General features: G+C 43.7%; 2 protein-coding genes across 2 annotated transcripts; one reads left to right on the forward strand and one right to left on the reverse strand.

Annotated features, from left to right (window-relative positions):
* Positions 1 to 1083: 1083 nt before the first annotated feature.
* Positions 1084 to 27753, reverse strand: BIRC2 (baculoviral IAP repeat containing 2). The gene is made up of 9 exons (XM_053900576.1): positions 27627 to 27753; positions 23967 to 26130; positions 23776 to 23875; positions 20357 to 20435; positions 19710 to 19758; positions 4399 to 4641; positions 2340 to 2594; positions 2029 to 2070; positions 1084 to 1919 (listed from the first exon to the last, which is right to left on the reverse strand). Exons 2-9 carry the CDS (start codon positions 24862 to 24864, stop codon positions 1726 to 1728), a joined length of 1860 nt encoding a protein of 619 aa, XP_053756551.1. The 5' UTR covers positions 24865 to 26130; positions 27627 to 27753; the 3' UTR covers positions 1084 to 1725.
* Positions 25924 to 27741, forward strand: LOC128776263 (proline-rich protein 2-like). Its single transcript, XM_053900639.1, has 2 exons — positions 25924 to 25931; positions 26970 to 27741. Exons 1-2 carry the CDS (start codon positions 25924 to 25926, stop codon positions 27739 to 27741), a joined length of 780 nt encoding a protein of 259 aa, XP_053756614.1.
* Positions 27754 to 27911: the final 158 nt, after the last annotated feature.

The following is a 27911-nucleotide window of genomic DNA, read 5'->3' on the forward strand; positions in this document are numbered from 1 at the left end:
AAACTTACTTTCTCGCCGTTTCTGGAGTCAACAGGCTACAAGATCTGGTTTCTTCGGAGGCTTCTCACCGCGACTGCTGATGGCCACGTTCCTCTGCTATCTCTGGGTGTGTCTGCATTCGGATCTCTTGTGAAGACACCAATCCTCCTACACTTGGGCTCACCGGACCTCACTTTGCCATCATCACCTCTTTAAAGGCCCCACCTAGAAATACACTTCCATTCCCAGGTACTAGGGAGAGGAGGATGGGGAGCATAACTCAGCCCGGGACCGCATCCTAATTGTTTAAAGAATACAGCACTGGGCCTGGCACACAGTGGATCCTCAACATATACAGCAGCGATCAAGCAAAAGAAACAGTTTCTAAAGTGATTTAATGTGCTCTCAACTCCTTCTGGAAGGGCAGGGACCGACTTACCTGCAGACACACGCACGCGGACCTACCAACTCCACCAGCACCTCCCGCTGGAAACAAAGGTGGGAAGAGACTGAAGGATGGAGAAATCTGGATTCTTCCCGGTCTCTGTCTAAGGGATCTAAGGAGTTACAGGGTAAGAAGAAACACGGAGCATCTCAAGTATCGGAGCTTTCCATGGGACCTCAGCCATCGACCAGATCTGGGACAGTAAGCCGGGCCCAAGGAGGGGTCCCCCACCACTGCCTGCATTCCACCTCCTCAGCTCACCAATGCCCACGCAGCAAAGCCATCACACTCGTTTTTAAATCCCAATGCAGGTTTACCAGATTTGTTTTAATATGGATTTTAATAATTTCTATAATATAAGGGCACCGGGTGGCTCAGGTGGTTAAGCGTCCAACTTTGGCTCAGGTCATGATCTCACGGTTTGTGGGTTCGAGCCCCACGTCAGGATCTGTGCTGACAGCTCGGAGCCTGGAGCCTGCTTTGAATTCGGTGCCTCCCTCTCCCTCTGCCCCTCCCCTGCTTGCACTCTCTCTCTCTCTCTCTCTCTCTCCCTCTCAAAAATAAACATTAAAAGAAAAAAATAGTATCTATAATATAAAAGCAACTAGATACCGTCATCTAAAAGAATTTCATAGATCACATTAAACACTTCTTAGTAATCTGTTTTATGAATTCAATTTTTTATTTAACAGCTAACATCTGTGTGCTTACAGGGTGACCGACACTACGTTTATGTACATTATTAACTCATTTAAATCTCACGAGGCATATAGAAAATAATTTTTAAGAGAAAAAAATGATGGTGCAATCTTTTTAAAGAACTTTATTAAGATGTTTCTCACAAATTAAGAAAAAGCTTATGTACCAGTAAGAAAAACACACTTATTTCAAAACACAAATGAAAAAACACCACGGAGAATCTGGCATCAGGATTTGGGGAAAGTCCAGAGCTCCCGGTGTCCGTTTCTTTTACGCTACATGCTGATGAAGCCCTCAAAGCTTCCAGAAGGAATACCAACACCAGGCACTGCTGCAGTGACTCCCCAGCGCTGAGGCTGCGCCTGTGCTCACACACGTACGGCACTAGGGCCCGCCAAACGGAAACCTCTCCTTTTGTAGCAATAAAGACTAGCATTAAATAGGATAAACGATACTATGTTTTGAAACGAGATCACTAGTACCAAAGCAGATTACAAGTGTCATAATTAAAGAACAATCATTCTTTCTATACTCCGGATGGCTTCAAATGTTCAACCATGTTTTCGACACTTTCCTATATAAGCAAACATACGGTTTTTCTTTTATGAGAGAAAGGTCCGGACGGTGCCCTTGATTATACCCCTGCAAATGGGGCATTTTCTGAGGGAAGGGGCGCAGTCTTTGCACACCACCAGGTGGCCGCAGGGAATGAACACTATGGACACTTCTCGGTCCATGCACACTTTGCAGGTTCTTTCCTCCTGCAGCCTCCTCAGCTGCTCTTCCAGCGACAGACCTGAGACGAACAGAACACTTGAGTGAAATTCAGTTCCTACTTAATTCCCGTTAGAAATTTTAACCACGGTAATATTTCAGGTTGGTCTTGAGTCTGAATTTTGTTTTACCTGAAACATCTTCTGTTGGAATATACTTCATGTTCTTGTCCACTAAGGAAAGAAAAACAACAAAAAGCATTATTCTACCAAACGGAAGGTGGCTTCACCTGCTCGTTCCTCCCCACCCGCTGTCTAGTGAACACAGGTTCTACCTACAGACTGTAGGACGTTCATCACGTACGTCCGTGATGAAATCTTCCTTTTCTTAGAGCGAGTTACATTTATCGACTACAGTTTGTGAATTACATTTATCTTGTTTGTCAAACTTAAAAGTGAACATCATCTCAAAGGTTTCTAAAATAATTTTACCAAAAACTCACCAAATAAGTTCTTATATAATGTAGGGTCAATTTCTTTTAAGCAGCTTTTGAAGATGTTGGCAGCAGCATTTCCTTTGACCAAAACGGTATCAATCAGTTCTCTCGCTTGCAAAGGTATCTGTGTTTTTTGCTTAATAATATCATGTTCCTGTTTATTAATGACATTGGCCTTTAAAAGATTATCCAGGATAGGAAGCACACACATCAACTGTTGAAAAAGAGCCATTCTGTTCCTCCGAATTAATGACAGATCATCTTCATTTAAAAAAGAAAAAAGGAAAAAAATCCGTGAGATTTTAAAACGTTCCAACACCGTGTGCACACACAGTCACTAACAACCAAGCCTACAAACAGTGCAGGCAGTAAATACATAGGAGCTTGAAAAAGCAGCACAAAATTACCTGTTTGCGATTTAATGCCTATCATCTAGAAAACTTCTGGAAGATACGGCTAGGGCATATTGTGTAGTGCACACAACACACAGTGTCTGTTCCTGTCACTTCTAAAAGTCTACATACTTACCTGTCTCATGACCCTGCTACCTAAGAGAATTTTAAAGGACAGTAGAAACTTCCCACCTCTACTTCTCCACCCCCCAGCGAAATTGATAATACTGACTTAAGTTTTTTTAACGTTTACTTATTTTTGAGAGATCGCACACGTGCAAGTGGAGGAAGGGCACAGAGTGAGGGAGACACAGAATCCGAAGCAGGTTCCAAGCTCCGAGCTGTCAGCACAGAGCCTGAAGTGGGGCTCGAACCCAAGAACTGTGGGATCATGACCTGAGCTGAAGCCGGACACTTTACCGACCGAGCCACGCAGGCGCCCCTAATAATACTGACTTCTATTTGCATTATATCACTTTAATTTCATTAGCACTTTCATATCAACTGCCTTATTTGATAAAAAGATCCCGTCAGGTAAACAAGGCAGGTACGACGGTTCTCACTTTCAAATACGGACACCACCCGCCTCAGCAACGACTGCCGTCCCTGCGGTCAGAGAAAGCACGGGCGGCAGAGCCAGCATCCCAGCAGAGTGCTCCCTCCGAGTCCATGGCTACCGCGGAGCCTCCCCCCCAGCCCAGCCCCCCTGGCTGCCTGCCCTGAGCGCGACCCCTTCCGGGTCGATCGAGTGAACACGAGGCGTCTTCAGGTGCTTGCAGCTTCTCCCTTCACCCTAGAGCGACCCACACAGCGCGTGCCACTGTCATCTCCACTCCACAGGGCACACGGCCGACGTCTGGTTACGGAAACTGCAGCGTGCTGACTGACAGAGCCCGGATTTAAACACAAATCTGTACCAACTGAGAAACCAGACCTGAAATACTTTCCTACATGCCAGAGTAAGGTCCTCAACTCCTCCTGTGGTTCCTCACAAGCTCCAGCCCAAACCCCAGTGGACACTACAGACACCACCTCCCTCCCCTCTGCCGGCTCAACTCGGGGCCTCCCCTAGACCCCACGCCCAGTCTGGGAGCCCCCGAGCAAGCACCACAGTCGGCACAGTACTTGACACAGGTGCTCGCGCTCAGTGAACACTGCAGAAGGAGCGATCACTCGGGGGGCTTAGCCTGACCCGGACGGACACCAAGAGAGTGCCCTTGGGCCGGGGCTGCTCACCAAGGCCTAGGACTTCATCACTAGCTCTACCTTCTGTATGAGGACCACTCGGCAAGGATCAGGGAGTTAAAATACTGCTTTAAGAGTACGATTTGAAGAAGGTAATCTTAAACAAAAACAAAAAACCTGCACTCAACTTTAAATCTTCCTTTCTCAAAACAATTTAAAATTGTTCTATATCAAGAAGAAAAGCAATACGGCTCAAGAAAAGTGATGCTAAGATCCTCTGATCAGCGTAAGTCTCAGGTGTTACTGAAAGATAAACGTATTTTAGAAAGCCTAGAAAGCCACGGTCAATGATCGTCAGCACAGCCCACAGGGCAGAAGGAGACGACGCGCGGCCGCCAGCAGTGAGCAGAGGCGGGTAGGCCTGCGTCGGGTCACGCATTCCCAGGATCCTCGTGGCAATAAGGCAGGTGACTAACACTCCCCAATACCTGATGCCAGCTCTTCAGTTTGTCTTTCCTTCTCTTCTTCTCTGGTCTCATCTTCAGCATCAAGAAGTGCCAACACAATATCACTGACTGTTTTGTAATTCTCCCCACTCGTCAGGATCTTGCTCTGAACGGTCTGCTTCACCAGGTTTCTACTGAAGCCCATCTCCAAGGCCGCTTTCACCACGGGTGTGTTCATCATGACGGCATCTTCGGAGGAATTTTCTCCAGGCCCAAAATGAACAACTATTTGAAAAGACAGGTTACCGATGGTAAGTTCCACAAACATAAAAATACGGAGAAAAACAGTATGTCCCTTACCAGGCATATATCCTGGTAAGGGATATGAGCTATATGCACCAATTACCTATAATTCCAACAAAAGTATCAACTCAAGAAGGTTCAAGTGAGACTGTAGTAACAAGTGAGACTGTAACAAGTGTAATACACTTTTCCAAAATATCACTTCCTGGGCTGTGTCCTGGAACCTACTTGATGAGAGACTTGCTAAGGACAGCACTTAGGAATTCATGTCTTTTTTAAATCCCCAAAATGATTCTGAAGCACGGCCATTTTGGGGAACCAATACACTATACAAACGTAGGTACAGTCCAGGAAAGTGGGGGGAATCAACAAAGACTTCATTAAAGATGGCATCAGAGTTTGGACTTGAAGGATAAACAGCATCTACAGAGGTGAACAGACGAATCAGAACAATATGGGAAGGAGAGTGACATGGGAGACCAGTTCGTGCAAAATATGTCTCAAGATGTAAAATGTGGGTGAAGAAGTAATGTGATATCAGACAGTGACAGGTGTGGAAAACAAGAAAACGAGTAAGATAAACTAGGAGGCAGGTAGACAATGGAAATGATGGGGGTGGGGGGTGGCCAGGAAAGCATTACCAGGGAACAGGGACACTTGCGTGAAAATTACACAGAAACCTGACTGCCACCTACTGGAGAACTGGCATAACAACAACTCCCTTGTTCCAACGTCTGGGGAAAAGCTGTCTGAAGGTAACACCAGAACACATATGGGAACCAGAAGGAGCTCCGGGAGTATTGGAAAAAAATCTCTAGGCAAACAGAAAAGCAACCGTAAAAGCCCTAAACAAGACAAAAATCTCAGTGTATACAAGAAGTGTATAAGTGACAAGTAGTCAAGAGATACAATGATCCCCAGATCACGTAGAGCCTTGCACATTTGTATTTTACTATGTACTAGAACGTTCTGCAAACACTTTAAGCAGAAGAAAGATGAAATTTGATTTGTTTTTCCCAAAGGTGACTCTGGCAGCTCTGTGATCAACTCTCATGAGGTAGGATGGGATGAGGAGACCAATCAGGACACTATGACAGACAATGATGACAGGTCTCCATCAGGTGGACGGGGGGCACAGGCAATGAAGGCACGTGGACGGTCGTGCTGGGCAGGGGCGCTGAGATCTGGGGCACAGTATGAAGGCAGGAGATGGAAAGACCTCCACGGATTAAATATACAAAGTAAAGAGAAAAACTGGGATGATGCCTACCCAGAGTCAACTTTTTGACCTTAACAGGTGGGGGCCGTTAACAGAGCTAGGGAAGACCAGATAAGGAACAAATCCAAGGGATGACGGACAAGAGAAAAGATTTACTTTGGTCATATTAACCCTGAAATACTCACTATAGTCAAGTAGAGATTCAAACATGTAGTTGGACATGCCAGCCTGAAGCTCATAAAATGAAGAAATAAATTTGGGCCAAGTGTTGAGGGATACTCTATCATTTGTGGTTTGAAAAAGGAGCCACAAAGGAGACTGTTCGTGATTAAGCAGAGAAAGAGCGGAAAACCAAGAATGTGGTGTCCAGGAAGCCAAGCAGAGAAGATGTCTTCAGAAGGATGCAGAACAATCATGTCAGCAAGACTTCTGAGTAAGATGTCCCCCCACATGTATCTTGACTCAACAGCAACTTGGATTCCACCTGTCAACAACAGTGCTTCTGAGCAAGCTTTGAGATGCAGGCAGATTTTGAAACCCCAGTGGAGAACAAAACCAAGAACTGTTTTAACAAGATGGGCGGGCACCCACAGGGCTGACAGTCCTGGCTACAGACCCACGCACAACTCCATACCCTTCAGGACTTGGATACAGGCCATCTGGCTTGGTCCTGCACCAGCACCCCACACGGCCTGACCCTGCACCAGCACCCCCCCCCCCCACATCTTGGTCCTAAACCAGCACCCCACACAGCCTGACCCTGCACCAGCACCCCACACGGCCTGACCCTGTACCAGCACCCCCCACGTCTTGGTCCTACACCAGCACCCCACACGGCCTGACCCTGCACCAGCAACCCCCCTACATCTTGGTCCTAAACCAGTACCCCACACGGACTGACCCTGCACCAGCACCCCCCCTACATCTTGGTCCTAAACCAGTACCCCACACGGCCTGACCCTGCACCAGCACCCCCCACGTCTTGGTCCTACACCAGCACCCCTCACGTCTTGGTCCTACACCAGCACCCCACATGGCCTGACCCTGCACCAGCACTCCCCACGGCCTGACCCTACAGCAGCACCCCCACAGGGCCTGACCCTGCACCAGCATCCCACACGGCCTGACCCTGCACCAGCACCCCCCACGTCTTGGTCCTACACGGCCTGACCCTGCACCAGCATCCCACACGGCCTGACCCTGCACCAGCACCCCCCACGTCTTGGTCCTACACCAGCACCCCACACGGCCTGACCCTGCACCAGCACCCCCCACGTCTTGGTCCTACACGGCCTGACCCTGCACCAGCATCCCACACGGCCTGACCCTGCACCAGCACCCCCCACGTCTTGGTCCTACACCAGCACCCCACACGGCCTGACCCTGCACCAGCACCCCCCACGTCTTGGTCCTACACCAGCACCCCACACGGCCTGACCCTGCACCAGCATCCCACACGGCCTGACCCTGCACCAGCACTCCCCACGGCCTGACCCTACAGCAGCACCCCCACACGGCCTGACCCTGCACCAGCATCCCACACGGCCTGACCCTGCACCAGCACCCCCCACGTCTTGGTCCTACACCAGCACCCCACCACACACAGAATGAGGAGCAGCTAGGCCTACCCATGCTTTGGCAAAGAGACATACAGACCTCAGTTCCAGGTCTGTAGACACTGAAACTGCCTGTGAACTGGATCTGGCATAGTCTGGGAGCCTCGAGAGATAAACACACCGAATTCAGTCAAAAGCCAGACTATGAAAGGACCTCGTAAGGAGGCTCCAACCTATCCCAGCTGCAATCTGCAGACAGGCCTGCTAGCCCCGGGACCCAGCAAGAGACATCCCCAGTACACACCTAGAGTGCCTGAGGGACCCCTGTACTTGGCTCCAGCTCCCCTAGTCTCGGTCCACAGCAATACAACTGGCACAGGACACTCCTGTCTCCACCTCAGAAGATCTTGAAACGGCTCCAGCCTCCAAATGCAATCAGGAAACAGTCCTGCCCGCCAAGCCATCTAGCAGGAGACAAGGCCACCTGTGTCTCCACAGCCAGGTCTACAGACCTCAATCCTGGCTGTAGGACCTGAAACAGCCCTGGGACTCAGTTCCAACCCCTCTCAGCCATTGTCCAGGGCCAGTCCCGCCAACCCAGGAACCCATCAGTGACCAAACAGGAACCCTCCCGAGGACCCAGAGGGAGCCACACCCATCTGTGTATATGGTAACTGTCGTGCTGTCTGAGGACCCAACTGTGGACACTGAAGCAGACCCTTATCCCAACATCCTACAGAAGAATGTACTGGCACTGGAGGCAGTACCGCCCGACAAGGGATGGACCAGACAGGATCCATGCCAACCCCAGCCGCTGGAAACAAGACCAGCCACAGATTCCACCACAGACCTAGCAACAGCTTTGAAACTGGCTCCAACCAAGCATCGGCCAAGGGAAAAGACAGGAAAAGGTCTTGATCTGCCAAAAACCAGTGTAAAGACTAGAAAAGAAGGTTCTTCCTTCAAATGCAGACACCACGGAAATGCTACTCAGATCATGCAAAACAGGCAAAAGGACAACACCACAGAAAACCAATAAAGGTCCAGTAATTTACCCCAAAGAAATGAATACAGATCTATAATTTTTTACCATCTTACACTTAATGAAATTTAAGAGAACAAAGGAAGGCAACTAAATGAAATAATACGTGAACAAAATTAGAAATTTAATAAACAGAAACCACACACAAAAAAATCCTAGGGCTGAAAAATACACTGAAAAATTCAGCACAGGTCTTTAGTAACTGCCTTGACCACGGAGAAGAAAGAATCTGAGAGTGAAGGGAGATTATCTGAAATTAGCCGGTTATAGGAACAAAAAAGTGAAGAAAGCCTATGTGAATTACAGGACACCACCGAACAAGTGAATATCCCATCACAGGGGTTCCAGAAGAGAAGAAGCAGGAGAAAACTTATTTAAAGAAATAATAACTAAAAAGTCCCAAATCAGGAGACAGATATGGATACCCAGCAACAGTAAAATCCAAGAACCCTAAACATGATCAACCCAAACATTCCTCTAAGATAGGCAATAATCAAAATGTTAAAAGTCAAAGATAAAGAGGGAACTTTGAAAACTGAGGAAAAAAAAAGACTCCTTGTATACAAGGCGCACCCTCAGGCTACCTGCAGACTCTGGAGAAACCCTGCAGGCCAGGTGAGACTGACAGGATACATTAAAGAGTGAAAAGACAAGAACCACACTAAGAATAACTGCAAAACTGTCCTTCAGAAAATAAGAAAAGGTAAAAATATTCCAGACAAAAGTTGAAGAAGTTATTCACCCTAGACCTGCCCCACAAGTAATGCTAAAGGGAGTTGGGCAAGCTGAAGGGACACTCAGTAACATGAAAACATATACAAGCACACAACTTACTGGTGAAGGTAGACAATCAGTCAAATTCAGGATTCCCTACCATGTAACCATTCCTCTGGTATAAAAGCTAAAGGACAGTAATAATGGTAAGTATAGCTAGGAGCACCTGAGTGGCTCAGTCAGTTAAGCATCCGACTCTTGACCTCAGCTCTGGTCTTAATCTCAGGGTTGTGAGTTCAAGTTCCATGATGAGTGTGGAGCCTACTTAAAAAATAACTAACTAAATAATACCTATAGCTAAAATAACTTGAATAGATACAAAATAGGAAAAGATATAAAGTATGGCATCAACAGTGTAAAATGTACGGTAAAGATAATAAAAGTGTAAGTTGTTACCAGCTTAAAACAGACTTACATCTATACTTTGTTTTAGGTTAAACCTCATGTGAACACAAAGAAAAAACCTAGAATAGATACACAAAATGTAAAGAAAAATTAATTAAAAGCATACCACTACAAAAAATAAATTAAAAAGAACTGCAGCCAGAGAGGAAGAAATGAACAAAGGAATTCAAATGTCTTCACATTACCAGTAATGACTTTAAAATGTAAATGAACGAAGTTCTCTAATTAAAAGACACAGAACAGTTGAATATTTTTTAAAAAACAAAAAACAAAAAAGAATGCAAAAAAAGAATGAACTAAGCCCATGGTGGGCAGAAAGAAGACAATATTAAAGATTAGAGCAGAAGTAAGTGACACAGAAACTGTAAAGACCATAGGAAAAAACAGTGACACTAACAGTTGTTTTTGAAAAGATATACAAAAACATGACAAACCTCTAGCAAGACTAACCTAGAAAAAAAGACTCATACAAAATTATAAATGAAAGAGGACACATTAAAACACATCCAAAAATGCAGAAGATCCTAAGAGACTACTGTGAACATTACAAACTAAACAATCTATACGAAATGGATAAACCGCTAAAAACCTACAAATTAACCACAAATGAAATCAGGAAAACATAAAATATCTGAACCGACCAATAACAACTAAGATGACTGAAGCAGTAATAAAAACCTCACAACAAAGAAAAGTCAAATATTAGATGACTGAATTCATGAATTCTACCAAATATTTTAAAAAGGATAACACCAATCCTTCTCAAACTCTTTCAAAAAGATGAAGAGAGGGAACAATCCTAAACTCATTTCATGAGGCAGCATGACACTAAAGATAGATAAGGACACTACACGAATAGGAACCACAGGCCAATATCCTTAATGAACAGACACTAAAATTCTTGGGGACGGTGAGGGCTAAAATGGCAGTGGAGTAGGAGGACCCCAGGCTCATCTCATCCCTCCAACACAACTAGGTAACTATCAAATTATCCTCCATATCCAGAAATCAACCTAAAGACTAACAGAACAAACTCCACAACTCAAGGGAGAGAAGAAATCACAACTGAGGAAGGTAACAAGTGTACAGACGTGGTTTGGGGCCGGGGGGGGGGGGGGGGGGGGGGGGAATGGATCACAGGTGCTGTGGATGAGGGCGGGGGGGGGGGGGTGGTTGGGCATGGTCGCAGAGAAGGGAGAGAGAGAGAGAGGGGAACACACAGGTGAATGCACAAGGAGAATGTTTCCCCAAAGCCACTGGCTTGGAAAATAAGAGGGGCTGATTTTCATGAATTCTTACCACCAGGAGGGCTTAAAGCCTGGAGTTTCAAAGGTCAGAGGGCTTGACTGAGATGGAGCCCCTAAGAGTTACCTGGGGAGAAGGCAGGCAAACAACCTGGAGGCAGACAGCATGGAAACAGGATCTGAAAAATGCCTGGGGCACGTGGCTTACCTGTGAGGCAGCATTCTGGGAGACAGGGGAAAAAGAAGCCAGCTGCTGCCATTTCCCTCCCCTGCCTCTCAGCATCAACAGAGAGCCACCTGCAGTAAACAGCACAGCGCCCACACTGGCTGCCTAACCTGCTTACACCAGATCCCACGCCCCTGCGCTCTACCAGTACTACCCTTCTCAGTCAGGTTTGCCTCAATCCCAGTGTGGGCGACTCCTTCCTCAGAAGACAGACAGAAACACCTGCCCACACCACATAGAAAACACCCACCCACACCACATCTCCGAACCAGAGAGCTCTGCAGAGCTTTAGTTCCAATGGAGGTGGTGACAGGTCTCACTTCACAAGCAGACCAGAGTAAACATCGTCAGAACTCGCTACACTCAGGCCAGGGACCAAACGCTGCCCACAGCCCTGCAAGAAATATTAAAGGGGACTCTGAGTGGAAAGAGAGACCAAAAGTGACAAAGATAACAAAGGAACAGAGAAAACCTCCAGAAACAAAGTAATAAAAAAGCACTGAATTCCTATTTATTGACAATTATTCTGAATGTAAATGTACTAAAGTCTCCAGTAAAAAAAAAAAACAAAAAAAACAAAAAAAAAACAAATAAGGTATCAGAATGGATTAAACAACAACAACAACAACAACACACAAGACTTGTCTATATGCTGACTATAAGACTTTTGGACCTAAAGACACCTGCAGATTCAAAGCAGGATAGAGGGGCGACTGGACGGCTCAGTCGGTTACTTGGCTGACATCATGATCTCACGGTTCATGAGTTCAAGTCCCACGTCAGGCTCTGTGCTGACAGCTCAGAGCCTGGTGCCTGCTTTGGACTGTGTGTCTCCCCCTCTCTCTGCCCCTCTCCTGCTTGTGCTCGCTCTCACTCTCGCTCACTCTCAAAAATAAATAAAAAAACATTTAAAAATTTTTTTTAAAAAGTGGGGATAGAGAAACATTTATCATGCAAATGGCGTCTAAAGAAAACGGTCTAAATGTCTAAAGAAATGGTAGCACTACTTACATAAAACTAGATTTTAAACAAAAGACTGTAACAACAGATGAAGAAAGGCATTATATCATAACAAAGGAGACAATCAACAAGATGACAACTATATATATTTATGTCCCCAACACGGGAGCACCCAAATATATAAAACTATTAATAACAGAAAAGGACTCATTTATAGTTCTGTAATAGTAGAGGGCTTTAACACCCCACTTACATCAATGGACACATCATCTAAACAGAACTATATGTTAAATATTATTTAATGTCAAATTGGTTTCCATACAACACCCAGACCTCATCCCAACAGGTGCCCTCCTGAATGCCCATCACCACTTTCCCCTCTTCCCCACCCCCCATCAACCCTCAGTTTGTTCTCAGTATTTAAGAGTCTCTTAAAATACACATACTTTTCAAGTGCACATGGGACATTCTCCAGAAGAGATCAGATATTAGGTCACAAATCAACAAGCACAAAAAAATGAGATCATCATGCATGTGTTCTGACAACACTGCTATGAAATTAGAAGTCAACCGCAAGAAAAAACTGAAAGACCACAAATACATGGAGGCTAAAGAACATGCTACCAGGGGTACCTGGGTGGGCTCAGTCGGTTAAGCACCCAACTTTGATTTCAGCTCAGGTCATGAGCTCACAATTCTTGAGATGGAGGCCTGTGCCTGCTTGGGATTCTCAGTCTCCCCTGTCTCTGCCCCTCCCCCCTGCTCATGCTCGTGTACTCTTCCTCTAAAATTAAATAAACGTTAAAAAAAAAAAAAAAAAAGAACATGCTCAAGAAGCAAGAAAAATCTCCAACATACAACCAAACATTACACCTAAAGGAGCTAGAAAAAGAACGACAAAGTCTAAAGGCAGCACAAGCAGGGAAACAATAAAGATCAGAGCAGAAATAAATGATATAGAAACTAAAAAAATTGAACAGATCAATGAAACCAGGAGCTGGTTCTTTGAAAAACTTAATTAAAAGTGATAACCCCCCAGCCAGACTTATCAAAAAGAAAAGAAAGGACCTAAAAATAAATAAAATCACAAATGAGAGAGGAAAAAGAACCAACACCACAGAAATACAAACAAGTATAACAGAATATGACGAACAACTATATGCCAACAAATTGGACAACCCTGAAAGAAATGGATACATTCCTAGGAACATATAAACTACCTAAACTGAAACAGGAAGAATAGAATACTTGAAGAGACCAATAACCAGCAAAGGAATTCAATCAGTAATCAGAAAACTCCCCACAAACACAAGTCCAGAGCCGGATTGCTTCCCAGGTGAGTTCTTACCAACATTTGAAGATGAGTGAATACTATTCTTCTCAAACTATTCCAAAAAATAAAAGGGGAAGGAAAATTTCCAAATTCCTTTTATTAGTCCAGCTTTACCCTGATACCAAAATCAGACAAAAACTCCACTAAAGATAATTACAAGCCAATACGCCTGATGAACATGGTTGCAAAATTCTCCACAAAATATGAGCAAATCAAATCCAACAATACATTAAAATAATCATTCACCATGATCAAGTGAGATTTATTCCTGGGTTGCAAGGATAGTTCAATATTGACAAATCACTCAATTTGATACACCACATTAATAAAAGGTAAGAACAATATGATGTTTTCAACAGATACAGAAAAAGCATCTGACAAAATATAACATCCATTCATGAAAAAAGCCTCAATAAAGTATGTTTGGAAGCAATACAACTCAACATCATCAAGGCCATATATGAAAATCCCACAGCTACTATCATAATCAAGGAAGAAAAACTGAGAGCTTTCCCTCTATTGTCAGGAAGACAGGCATGTCCACTCTCACCACTGTTATTTAATACAGTACTAGAAGTCCTAGCCACAGCAATTAATCAACAAAAAGAAATAAGTCATCCAGATCAGCAATGAAGAGGTCAAACTTTCACTATGTGCGAATACCATGACATTCTAGATAGAAAACCCAAAAGACTCCAGCAAACAACTGCTAGAACTCATACACAAGTTCAGTGAAGTCACAGGATACAAAATCAATGTACAGAAATCTGTTGCATTTCTATACATCAATAATTAAAAAGAAAGAAAAATTCAGGAATCAATCCCATTTAAAATTGCATCAAGAATAAGATACCTAGGAATAAACCTAACCAAAGAGATTAAATATCTATACTCTGAAAACTATAAAATACTGATGAAACAAACCGAAGATGAGACAAAAGAAATGGGAAAACATTCCATGCTCAAGGATCATTAAAAACAAATATTGTGAAAATGTCAAAACTACCCAGAGCAATCTAAACATTTGCAATCTCTAACTACAAGAGACCCCCAATAGCGAAAGCAACCTTGGAAAAAAAAAAAAAAAAAACAAAAAACACAAAAAAACAATACTGGAAACACCACAATTCCGGACTTCAAGTTCTATAACACAGCTGTAGTAATGGAAACACTATGGAACTGGCACAAAAGTAGACCCATCGCACAATGAAACAAATAGAAAACCCAGAAATGGACCCACCACGATATGGTCAATTAATCTGTGTCAAAGCAGGAAAGAATATCCAATGGGAAGAAGAATGTCCCTTCAACAAATGGTGTTGGGAAAACTGGATGGCAACATGCAAAAGAATGAAACTGGACCACTTTTTCAGCCAAACTAAATTCAAAATGGATGAAAGACTAAAGTGAGACAGGAAACCATGAAAATTCTAGAGAACACATGCAACAACCTCTGACATCTGCCATACCAACTTGTTAGATATGTCTCCTGAGGCAAGGAAAATAAAAGCAAAAATAATCTATGGGGACATCATCAAAAGGCTTCTGCAAAGGAAGCAATCAAAAAAACTAACAGGCAACCTAAAGGAGAAAATATTTGCAAATGACGTTATCTAATAAAGCTTTAGTGTCCAAAACATATAAAAAAACTTGTAAAAAAAAAAAAAAAAAAAAGAAAAAAGGCAGAAGACACCTGGGTGGCTCAGTTGGTGAAGCGTCCGACTTTGGCTCGGGTCATGATCTGGTGGCTTGTGGGTTCGAGCCCCAAATCAGGCTCTGTGCTGACAGCTCAGAGCCTGAAGCCTGCTTCAGATTCTGTGTCTCCCTCTCTCTGTCCCTCCCCTGCTCACACTCTGTCTCTCAAAAATAAACATTAAAAATTTTTTTTTAATGGGCAGAAGACATGAATAGACCTTTCTCCAAAGAAGACATCCAGATGGCTAACAGACACATGAAAAGATGCTCAACAGCACTCATCATCACAGAAATACAAATCAAAACCACAATGAGGTATCACCTCACACTGGTCAGAATGGCTAAAATTAACACAGAAAACAACAGATGTTGCACTGATGATGGTGCAAAAGCAAACTGGTGCAGCCACTCTGGAAAACAGTATGGAGGTCCCTCAAAAAGTTATAAATAGAACTATTCTACCATCCAGCAATTGTGCTACTAGGTATTTACCCAAAGGATACAGACACACTAATTCCAAGGGATAGATGCACCCCAATGTTTACAGCAGCACTATCAACAACAGCTGAATTATGGAAACAGCCCAAGTGTCCACCAACTGATCAATGAAGAAATAAGATGTGGTATGTATACGTAATAGAGTATTACTCAGCCATCAAAAAGAATGAGATCTTGCCATGTGCAACAACATGGATAGACCTAGAGTGTATTATGCTAAGCAAAGTAAGTCAGAAGGACAAATATCGTATGGTTTTACTCACGTGAAATTTAAGAAACAAACAAGAAAATGGAAGAAAATAAACAGACAGCCAACCAAGAAATAGACTCTTAACTACAGAGAACAGACTGATGGTCACCAGAGTAAGGGTGGGTGGGGGGATGGGGAAAACAGGTAATGGGGATAAGCAGGGGGACACTTGCTATGATGAGCACCGGGTGATGTGTGCAAGTGTCGAATCACTATACTGTACACCTGAAACTAGTGTATGTTAATACACTATACGTATGTTAAAGGGAATTTAAATAAAAACTTAAAAAAAATTATCAACAAAATACTACCAAACTGAATTCAACAGCCTATTAAAAAGATCACATATATGATGAAGTGGGATTCATCCCAGGGATGCAAGGATAGTTCAACATATGCAAATCAGTAAGCATGATAAACAACATTAATAGAATAAAGGATAAAAAGCACATGATCCTTTCAATACTCAATAGATGCAAAATTTGAGAAATCTGAATGTGAAAGTCAACACCCTTTCAGAACAAAAGTTCTCAACAAATTGCATATAGAAAGGACAAACATGGACATGGAAGGACACAACATGAAAGCCATATATAACAAACCTGCAGCTAACATGCTAAATGGTGAAAAGCTAGAAGCTTTTCCTCTAAAATCAGGAATAAAACAAGGGTATCCACTCTCACCACTTTTATTAGTACTGGAAGTCCTAACCACAGCAATTAGACAAGAAGAGAAATAAAAACGAAGTTTTAATTGTGTATGTTCGAAGATGACGTGATCTTACATATTCAAAATCCTAAAGACTCCAACAAAAAAGTTACAATAAACAAATTCACAAAGCTGTAGAACTAAAAAGTCACATTTCTATACACTAACAACATAGTATCTGAAAGAAAAAAATCCCATTTATAGCAGCATTAAAGCAACTGTATCTCAATAAAACAATAAAATACTTAAGAAAAATATTTAGCCCGGGGGGTTAAAGATCTGTACACTGACACGGATTTAAAAAAACAAATAAACAAAAAAACGGAAGACAAAAATAAGTGGAAAGATATGCCATGTTCACGAACTGGAAAAATATTGTTAAAATATCCATACTACCCAAAGCCATCTATAGAGTCAATGCAATCTCTATCAAAATCCCAATGTTACTTTTTCACAGAAATAGAAAAGAAAAATTCTCAAATTCACCCCAAACAGCCAAAGCAATCATCAGGGAGGAAAAAAACAAAAACAAAAACAAAAAAAAAAAAAAACAACCAAGCCTGGAGGCATCACACTTCCCGATTTCAAACTTAATCACAAAGCTAGAGGAATCAGAACAGTATGGTATTGGCATGAAAGAGACATCTAAGGCCCATAGAACAGAACACAGAGCTCAGAAAAAAAATAAATTCGTGCATATAGTTAACTAATATTTCACAAGGGAGCCAAAAACAAACAGGGAAAAGCGAGTCTTTTCGACAAAGTGCTGGGAAAATGAGAGACTCATATGCAAAAGAATGAAACTGGACCCAAACCTTATACCACCACAAAAATTAACTCGAAATGGATTAAAGAGTTCAATATAAGCCCTGACACCATACAACTCCTAGGAGGAAATACAGATAAAAAGTTCCCAGACACTGGCCGTGACCAGAATTTTTTGGATAGGACGCTAAAAGCACAAAAAACAAAAGCAAAAACCAATCAAGGGCACTGTATCAAACTAAAAAGTATCTGCAAGAAAGTATCCGGAAGTATGTGAAAGAAAGTATCTGCAAACATGTATGAGAGAAGCGGTTAATATCGAAAAGTATATGAACTCCCAGAACTCCAAGGCAAAAAAAAAAAAAAAATTTAAACATGGGCAGAGGAGCTGAAGGTATTTTTCCAAAGACATACAGATGGCCAAGAGACATATGAAAAGATGCTCAACATCACCAATCAATGGGAAATGCAAATCAAAACCACAATGAGGTATCACCTCACACCTGTTGAAATGTCTAGAATCAAAAAGACAAGAAATAACAAGTGCCAGCAAGAATGTAGAAAAGGGAACCCTGGTGCAGCACTGTTGGTGGACATGTAAATTGATGCAGCCACTGTGGATAACATCATGGAAGATTCCTGGAAACGTTACAAACACAACTTGCCAATGATCCAGCAATCCCACTTCGGCATATGTATCAGAAGGAAATGGAATCACTCTCTCAAACATTTATCTGCACTCCCGTGTGTACTGCAGCAGGATTCACAACAGCCAATTCATGACGACCTCTAAGTGTCCATCGACAAATATGAATACAGAAAATGGAGGCCACGCACACATCGGAGTATTATTAACCCATAAAAAAGAAGGAAACGCTACCATTTGCAACACGGATGGACTTTATCAGAGGAGTATGCTGTGAGGATCTGATGAACGGTGTATTGGCGACAGCTGACAACACTGTATTACACACTCTGAAGTCACTAAAAAAGTAACCCTTAAATGCTCCTATCTCACAAAAAAACTAAAATTATGTGAGGAGACCAATGTGTTCATCTTAATGTGGCTCAACTGTGCACTTCACACCTTAGACTTACATGGTGCTGCATGTCAATTACATCCCAATAAAGCTGAGACGAATCTAAGGCTGAGGACAGATCAGTGCATTTACCGAGCTGGTGGTTCTTGGTGACCATGACAAGAACAGCCTACAGTCGAGTAAGCTGAAGAAAAAATGACAAAGAAGAGCGTAAGCTCAGATTAAATTCTTCCTTTGTTGTAAAAGGAAGCCAAGAAGTGAGACAACAGCTAGAAGACAACACAGGTGCAAGAAAAGGTCCTCTTAGGGCGGTGATGGCAGAGGAAGTTTGCACGATGAAGTAAGTAACTTGGAGACAGAAAGGGAAGATCACTGCCCAAGCCAAGATCTTAACACCGGCAGCAGGTCTGAGATACGAGGACAAAGGCCAAGTGCAAGAGCTGGCCTCAGTTCTTTCAAGAGGGAATGGACAGGAGACGTTAGGATGGACTGCGGACGCTGACTCTGCTAGGGGAGACGGAGTTCTCTCTGCACCCGTGAAGCAAGGCTATGAGCTGCGAGGAAGTCAGGGAAGAGGGTGTCGAAACTTAGGGAGAGAGGCAATGCCATTTTCTGAGGGAATCACGGCAGGGCGGCCCAAGACCACTCGGCCCCGGTAGCTTTTCCAGTTCTAACATACAGGAAGGAGTTATCATGTCAAACACCAATTCCAAATCCTCAACAACCTCCCATGTCATGGTTCCCAAGACCCATATGCATCATGGTCACCTCGTTCTGGTCCTGCTGCAATTCTGACAATATTCCTTTCAGTGGCGTGCCACCAACAGAACACCCCTTTCTCAGTGCAGGGCAGAAACCATGGACTGTCACCTTCACTATTTTGGACACACTAACGTATGTAACTTACATATGTTAACTAAATGCCTATCCTTGCACTAGAATACTACATACCTCATAAATAACTAACATGTAGCGTAAGTCTTCCATCATGTCAACTGACCCTTTTCAAAAACACTAGCTCGTGGCAAGCTTCCCCTCTACGGAGGGCGTATTGCTCACACCTCTAATCTGGTACCTGTGAGCTACCTGTGATGCTCAGGTCTCTTCTGCAGGTGTCTGGTCTCCCCAGTTGTAACGTCAGCACTTTAAGAACAAAGATTAGTATACCTGCCAGAATCTTCTAAAAGGGTCATGAATCTTAGTAAATACGTCATATTTGTTAACTTCCCTACACTTTTTCCTATGTCCTTATAAATCAAATTCTCTTTACATCCTTTCATGTTTAACATTCTTATAAAAATGTCCATTCTATATGTGGAATATTTTCATACATACTTGGTGGATCAGTATTTTCATCTCCAGGAGTATCTGAAGTTGACAAAAGCTACAAAACAAAAGAAAAATTAATAGGTAAAATCGGAACTCTCAAACAACCTTGAACAGTGCACCATTAAGATCAGTGTACCTTAAGTAATGTACATAATCATCTGACAACTAGATAATTTATAAACTTACTTTGCTTTGTTTCACCTTAACCATCATAAAAATCCCCATAAACTTCACCTACTTCCAAATTAAAGTTCAAGTATTTCTGTAGTTTCAGGAAAGGAGGAACAAATATGAATGGCTTCTCATTCCACTGAAAAGGTGTATTTCAGCTAGGTCACTGTCAGTGATTCCAAACTCCTAACAAGTTGGTTGGTTTGTTTTTTCTTGAAAAGACAGAGGAAACACTACAGATCCTCCTCCAATTGCACCACAAATCTGTACAGGGGCAGAATGATTTTTCAAAAGACTAAAAGCAAAAAACCTTTTCTAAAAAGCCTTGAACAACGTAGTTACAAAAAGTAAAATTACAGATCTCACTAATTGGATATAAATTAACCATAATTTACAGGAAAACAGATGTAAATATTATTCATAATAATTTTTGGTCATTATTATTTAAGAGAATTCAGTGTTGCCAAATATAACTTACTCACCTGCTCAAGAAGGTGAGGGTATCGAGCTTGAATCTCATCAACAAAATCCTGCCCCTTCATGCGAATCAAGAACTCACACCTAAAAAAAAGGAGAAAAATTACTTTTAACAAGTATTATATACCAAAAATATAACCTGATCATTCTAGACAAGTGGCTTTCAAACTCTGTGTCCCCGAGTATAAATATTTTACATCACAACACAAATATGTATGCATTTGTACATATCAAACAGAAAAAAAAAATCCTTGTATAACACTACTAACTCTTACTACGTATTGATGCATTCTGGTATTTTCTATTTAACCACATTTACACACAACAATGAAAGGGTCTGAAACTCAAAGGGAGCACAAGGTAAACCTTGAAAAATGCTGTTCTGGTCAGTTCACTTTTGGGGTTTCACATAGTTTCAGAAACTGTAATTTGGTATTTCTAAGATATAGTCTTTCACAACAAAGTAACTAATGATCTTTCTCCAGGGTCCGTTCTTCCATTATATGTGATTACATGTGAAGCACAAACCCTCCCTCCAAAAAATACGCAAGTATTTCTATCTACATACAGTGTCTCCCAAATTCTTGCTTACAAACCACAACTTGTTAAAGAAGTTCCCAGTAACCTGCATTCCATTCCTTTTGTTTTTCAATAAATTGGTTCTAAACAACTCAATACCCATTTGCAAAAAAAAAAAACAAAAACAAAAACAAAAACCCTCCATCTTTGTTTGCCATACTACAGGCAAAAGTCAACTAACAAAGAAACACAGAACTAAGCTTTAACCCTAAGGCAATGTAACTTCTAGAAGAAAAACAGTAGAAAATTCTCTTGTCCCTAGGTCAATTAAGACTTCTTAGCAAAGAGATCAAAAGCATAATCCAGATAAAACTGAAGAACTACCATCCTTAAAACCCACTGTTAAAACAATGAAAAGACCAGCCACAAGCTGAAAGCTGGCAAAACACTCTTGATAAAGAACTTGTACCCAGAATTTAAGAACTTTTCAAAGCTTAATAATTAAAAAAAAAAATTAAAATGGGCAAAAGATTTGGACATTTCACCAAAAGACATATGTAGATGACAAATAAGAAGCTCATCATCATTAACCATTAAGGAAATGCTCGCTGAAATCGCAGCGAAATACCACGACGTACCTCCGAGAACGGCTAAAATAAAACCACCTGCTGATACCAATCGCAGGGAAGAACATGAGCACCTGGGGATCTCCCACACCGCGGGCGGGCTTCCGAAAACAAGAGAGGGGTTCTCAGGAATTTAAAACTTGCCATACAACTCACCAATCTCACGCCCAACTATCCACCCAAGCAAAAGGAAAACGTATGTTCCCAAGTGTTTACAGTGGCTTTATTCAGTATCGCTCCACGGTGAGAAAAACCCAAATGCCCTTCACCTGGTGACTGGGTAAAATCAACAGACATCATCCAGGCTTGCTCAAAACTTAAGTTTATTGTCAATGAGATAAAACAGCTGGTTGTCACTATGTTCTCGGTCTTCACACGGTTTTAATTTATTTTTATTCTGGGACCAATCAATTTATATTCCTGATGATTACAGCAGGAAGTAAAATGAACCCTGGTTAATATATCTCCCCTCCTCTAATAAATTTGATAAAGACAGATTTGTCTTAGTCACTGCTATGTCTCCCGTATCTACAATAGCATCCAGCAGGCACTCAAATATTTGACGAATGAACCGTTACAATACAGTGATTAGCAATTAATCCATTTTGGTTTCTCATTTACTGAGATTAAAGGTTATCCCCAATTGAAATTGCTGTTTTCAGACGGTTTACTAAAAGCACCCTGTCTTTTCCCTTATTTAGCCATCTAAAAACACAAATGACAGAAATAAACCAAGGTTTGGTTTGGTTTTACTTTATAAAGGACAAAATGCAGTAATTCAAACACTGGAACAGGAAAGCTGTTTTTGTTTTTTTCATACAGTATTAAATTTCAAATTACGTGTACACAACCCCCTGGAGCTAGGCATAATCAAATCATTTACAATTCTGACAATATGCTTTTTCCTACATACGTAACTTAACCAAGATATAGGTCACTTTGAGAGTTAAAAAGTCCAATGTTATATTATGAATTTAAAGATAAAATTTTAAAACACAACTTTTAACAATGTACTGATCCATAATAAAATATTTCTTACTTCAGGTTTTTTACTGTATCACACAAAAATGACAAAAGGATGTTTCAATTTCTTCAAGGGGTTCAAGAGACGACTCATTACTGTGAAAGGCACTCACAGGTCACAACCCTGTGCTGTGCAATCCCACCTACATGAGGTAACTAGCTCAGTCAGATTCAGAGACAGGAAGGAGAGTCCTGGTGGGAGCAATGGGTACAGCTTGGGAAGGTGAGAAAATCTGGAAATGGAGGGTGGTAATGACGAGGAACGATGTGAATGCACTTAATGCCACAGAACTACAGACTTAAAAATGGTAAAAATGGTAAAAGTGATAAATTTTGTTATGTGTTCTTAACCACAATGTAGAAAAATTGTCTAATCCAACGCCCCCATTATAGAGATGAGGACAGAGTTTCAAATGGGTCACACGACGTCCAAGTTCACACAGCTCCTCAAAAACGAAAAATTTCTAGTTCTATTTCCACTAACAACAGGGCCTCTCAATTCTTTGTAGGCGACAGTATAAAACAAGAGACACCACTAGAGACACCGTGACTAACAGGAGATGAGCAACAGATCACAGATAACCCGTAAAGGGGGCACCCGGGGGGCTCAGTCAGTGAAGCATCCAATGTCAGTTCAGGTCATGCTCCCACGGTTCCGGAGTTCGAGGTCCCGCACTGGGCTCTCTGCTGTCAGCACAAAGCCTGCTTCAGATCCTCTATCCCCATCCCTCTCTGCCCCTGACCAGCATATTCTCTCTCTCAAAATAAATAAATACAGTTTAAAAAAAATAAGATAAACCGTAGAGAAAAAAATAATTTACAATCATAACCAAACTCAATCAGCTTTTATTCTATGTATTTTTAGGTCTTCTCTAAATCATCTTACGTCCCTTCTTATTCTTTTTCCTTTTTTCCTATGTATGTTCTTTCGTGCTATTTTACATATCCTTGTAATCCTTAAGATTTCTTTAAAGCAAAATGGGAACCTCATAAATAAAACGCAGGGCCAAAATGGTAAACCAATCATCAAGAGTAAGTTAAACTACATCCTGAATACATGGCTTACAAAAGAAGAGACCATTCTGAACCACTTTTCATCAAAATAATTAATGCTAACTAACATTCGGGGTTTTAAAATGTTCCCCAATGGCATAAAAGCAGCTTTGATATACTGAAACGTAAACATAAACCACTCAAGGACGTCTACCCCTTGTAAGCACAGGGTTTTGTGCAGAAATACCTTTCAGAAGAATTACCTTGGAAACCACTTGGCGTGCTCCACCCACGGGTCGTCTCCAGACTCCCAACACCTTAAGCCACCATCACAACAAAAGCATTTGACGTCATCATTGCGACCTAAAGAAAACAGACCGAAGTTCAACACGCAGGTTCTAATACGTAAACAGAAGTGAACTGGAGAAAACACACAGCTGTGATAGGCTCTCACCCACGTAATAGAAGCCGGCACTGGCGAGCTGCTCGGGTTGGACCGGGACGCTCGACGGCCAGCACACGAACGTTCTCAGCCGAGCTGCGTGCGTCTGCATGCTCAGGTTTGAAATGCTAAACCTCAGCGTCTCCAGAGAATTTTCCAGAAACGGGCAGTTGGGAAAATGTCTCCGATGCTCTGACAGAGCGTCATCCTTCGGCTCCCAGTTACTGAGAGTGCCACCGCAAGCAAAGCAGGCCACCTTGTCCCCAGGCCCTATGTAATAGAAGCCGGCTCTCGCCAACTCTGAGGGTGACAAGAAGGTTAATGGCCACATGTGGTAAGTCAGAAATCGAGCTTCCTCAGTACTCATCGCGTAACTGTAGGGGTTAGTCCTCAATGGGGAGAAGTCTTCGAGTGCTCTAGAATTCACAGGGTTTGGTGAAAGGCTGGAATGAGAACCACTGAATGTGCCACCGTGTTCCAAAGTGGGAGACAACAAATGTGGAAAACTGTTTCTCATTGGAGAAGCACTCTTAGAGGTGGATTCCAGACTAGTAAGAGAAACCAGACTGTGAATGAAACTACAGCTGGGATACAGCTGTTTGTGCTTTTCAATAGGACTGTCTCCATGCTTCCAGTTGTCCAGCATCAGGCCACAGCAGAAGCATCTGACCTTGTCCTTCACACCAGTGTAGTAAAACCCAGCACGCGCGAGACTCCTTTCTGAGACAGGAACACCGGCGGGAAACGTCGAATACGTCGACATCCTATACAGTTCACATGAAAGGTCATACTGTATTCTTTGTTTGCTGCCGACTGTCCGATTTGCGAAGATCGTGCTATCTTCCATCGTGCTCTTAATTCTCTGACAAGAAGAACCTGGCACGAGTCTCTGGGAAGTAGTTTTGTGCATGAGTGATTTCACTTTTTGATGGCTAAAAACCTTCACATGAAATTTGTCAACTCTTAGCCCTATATTAGGTTTTTTTTTTTTGGTTTTTTTGTTGGTTTTTTTTTTTTTTTTTTTTACCGTAAAAAAGAATCAAATAAGGTCCTACTTATGTGAAGTTCACCACACCCTCTTTACAGGATTTATACCTGAGTTTACACTCAGGTGGGATGAATATCTTTCCTTAATTATCAAGATACTATTTAGTACTGTTTAAGATTATAACATCATTTGGTGTATTGCTAACATAAAGGCCTCAAAGAAGCTGATACACGAATGAAAATATGTTAAAACTGCTGGATTCTGCAAGGAGGCTGATATTCCCCAAATTCTAAATTAACAATGTACCTTAATTATGCCTTTAATTTACTCTTAGTTATAAGGTACAAAGCCTGTTTATCAAGACAATTACTGATTATGCCTCAAGAGGGAAAACCTATACTCAGATTTCTTTCAAGCACTTTAACATTTTTTTGAAAAACTTGTTTTATTCTAATAAACAAGAATTAAAGTCTTCATAGAGTCATATTATCTAAAAGCTAATTTCGCATAGGTTATCACAATATTCACTTAAGTGGGTTACATTAACTTCAGTACCTCCTTCTGGGGATATCAACACCCACAAGCTTTATTGAACCTATAGCCTGTTTAGTGTGTATGATGTCAAACGAAACGAAACCTCCCCAAAGCGAACTCTTCCACCTTTGTTAAATATTGTCTATATCTGTTTCTATTTCCTGCAGCATCGTTATGTTGTCTTTCTCCCTAACTCTGCCTACAGATTTATTATACTTGACCAGTTGAAGGTATTTTCTTCATCAACTACTGAACCATAAAATTCCCACGAGAGAAACTTCTACACTGCATTTAAAAAGCCAATAAACTATCCTTCATTTAGAAATCATGTATATAAAATATTCATTTTGTAGAGATAAGTCAACTTACGAAGATAACAGCTTATTGTTTCTAGTGTTACCACAAATGCTTAACAAAACATCACAAACAGAATTACTATTTGTGCACATGTACCAGCAACTGACCCTACTAGGCTTCTTTCTGAAAACGCTTAATGTTTTAAAACTGTAATTCACACACAAAATTAACTCTATAGGATTCAAACTATATCCCTTTATAAAGTTCCTCCGTAATGGGACTCTCCATAACGGGATTACTGCAGGGGAAAGAAATGGGGGGCGGAGGGGGGGGAGTCGACTCTTCAAGGCTGAAAATCTGGAAAGAAGAAAAAAGCTATTTTAGAAAACTGTACTTTCATGGTAAACAACTAATAGACTGTTCAGGGTATTCACTAAGTCTAAAAACGATTTACACTTCAGATAACTCCAGAAAGTCACCAAAATTTTCCAACTAGAAAAACTCTTAATTAAAATAAATGCAACACACCCCATGAGCACTGATTATACCTTTTTCAAAAATGATTTTCGTATTTATTTCTCTGTTCCTTTTTTAAAAATGTTTATCTTGAGAGGGAGACACAGACGAGCAGGGGAGGGGCGGAGAGAAGGCCAGACTCTCCAGCAGGCTCCACCTCAGCAGAGCCCCAGGCAGGGCTGGATCCCACGACCCCGGGAGCACCACCTGAGCGGAAATCAAGAGTCCCGCGCCCAACCGACTGAGCCACCCAGGCGCCCCAGCACTAGGATGATTTGTAAAACACAAACAGTGCTGAGCACAGACATCAGCTCCTAGAAAGCTACGCTGCTGTGGGTCCCCCCACTTCTGGTGACCACTTCTAACAGCTTAAGGACACGTCTGGCAGCTTGCTGGACGCAAAAGACGGCAGCGGAGGAGGGAGCCTGCGGTCCCTAAGAGGCACACGAACAGCAGTAACCTGACGGTCACGCTGTGCTAACGCCGAGTCTCTGCAGGGCCCGGCGACTGGCAGTTAAGAAGACAGGCAGCGAGAGCTCGCCCCTCTCAACACCTCACCCGCGCGCACAGAGCAGCTAGAAAACCCGCACACACCGCGGCCCGCGCGAAGCTTCCCTCACCTCGGACCCCGCCCTCCCGAGGCCGCGGGCGAAGGACCCCCCCTCCCCCCCCCCGCACAGCGCCGCCCTCCGGAGGCCGCGGCCGAGGGATCCCGCGCGCCCCGGACCCCGCCCTCCCGAGGCCGCAGCCGAGACGCCCAGCGGCCCGCCCCCGCCCTCCCGAGGCCGCGACCGAGGGACCCCGCACGCCCCAGACCCCGCTCTCCCGAGGCCGCAGCCGAGGGACCCCGCCCTCCGCAGGCCGCAGCCGAGGGACCCGGCGGCCCGCCCCCAGCGCCCCGGACCCCGCCCTCCCGAGGCCGCAGCCGAGGGACCCGGCGGCCCGGCCCCCCGCACCCTAGATCCCGCGACCCGGACCCCGCCCTCCGGAGACCGCAACCGAAGGACCCCGCACCTCAGGTCTCGCGCCCGGAACCCCGCCCTCCAGAGGCTGCAGCCGACCTGCCCCCGCGGGGACGCTGAGCGCGCGGCTCTGCCGGAGTCCGATCGACGAGGCGGGGGCGGCGGCCGGAACGCATTTCCCGGCAGCTCGGCTCTGACTCCCCTCGCCCGCGAGCCTCGGGGCCGGGCTCTCGAGCCGCACGGGAGCGTCGGCGACCGAGAGCACAGAGCCCGGGCGCCTGGCCGAGGGACCCGCGGCCTTCCCCTCCCCCCACCCAGCCTGCGCGCCCCGACCGCCCCGAACCCGCCCCGGACCCAGACTGGGGCCGCCCTCACCGCGGACACGGCGCGCCGGCCTCCAGAGGGCCCGAGCGGCGGCGTCCACCGGAGATGCGGCCGGCCGGCACCTCTGCGGCGTCCCGAGCCCCCGCCCAGGCGGGGCACGCGCTGACGCACGCTGACGTCAGCGCGACGCCGGGGTTGGCGTGAGAGGGCGGGGCCTCACGCCAGCTGGCGCCCCGGACTCACTTCCTCCCGAGGGGCGGGGCACACCCCGCGGAATTCCTCCGGAGCTGCGTCGGCGCCTGCGCCTGCGCCTGCGCTTGTGCTGTGGGCGCCCGC

Source organism: Panthera pardus, unplaced genomic scaffold (genome assembly GCF_024362965.1).
Source record: "Panthera pardus isolate Hobbes unplaced genomic scaffold, ASM2436296v1 HiC_scaffold_12, whole genome shotgun sequence".
NCBI lineage: Eukaryota > Metazoa > Chordata > Mammalia > Carnivora > Felidae > Panthera > Panthera pardus.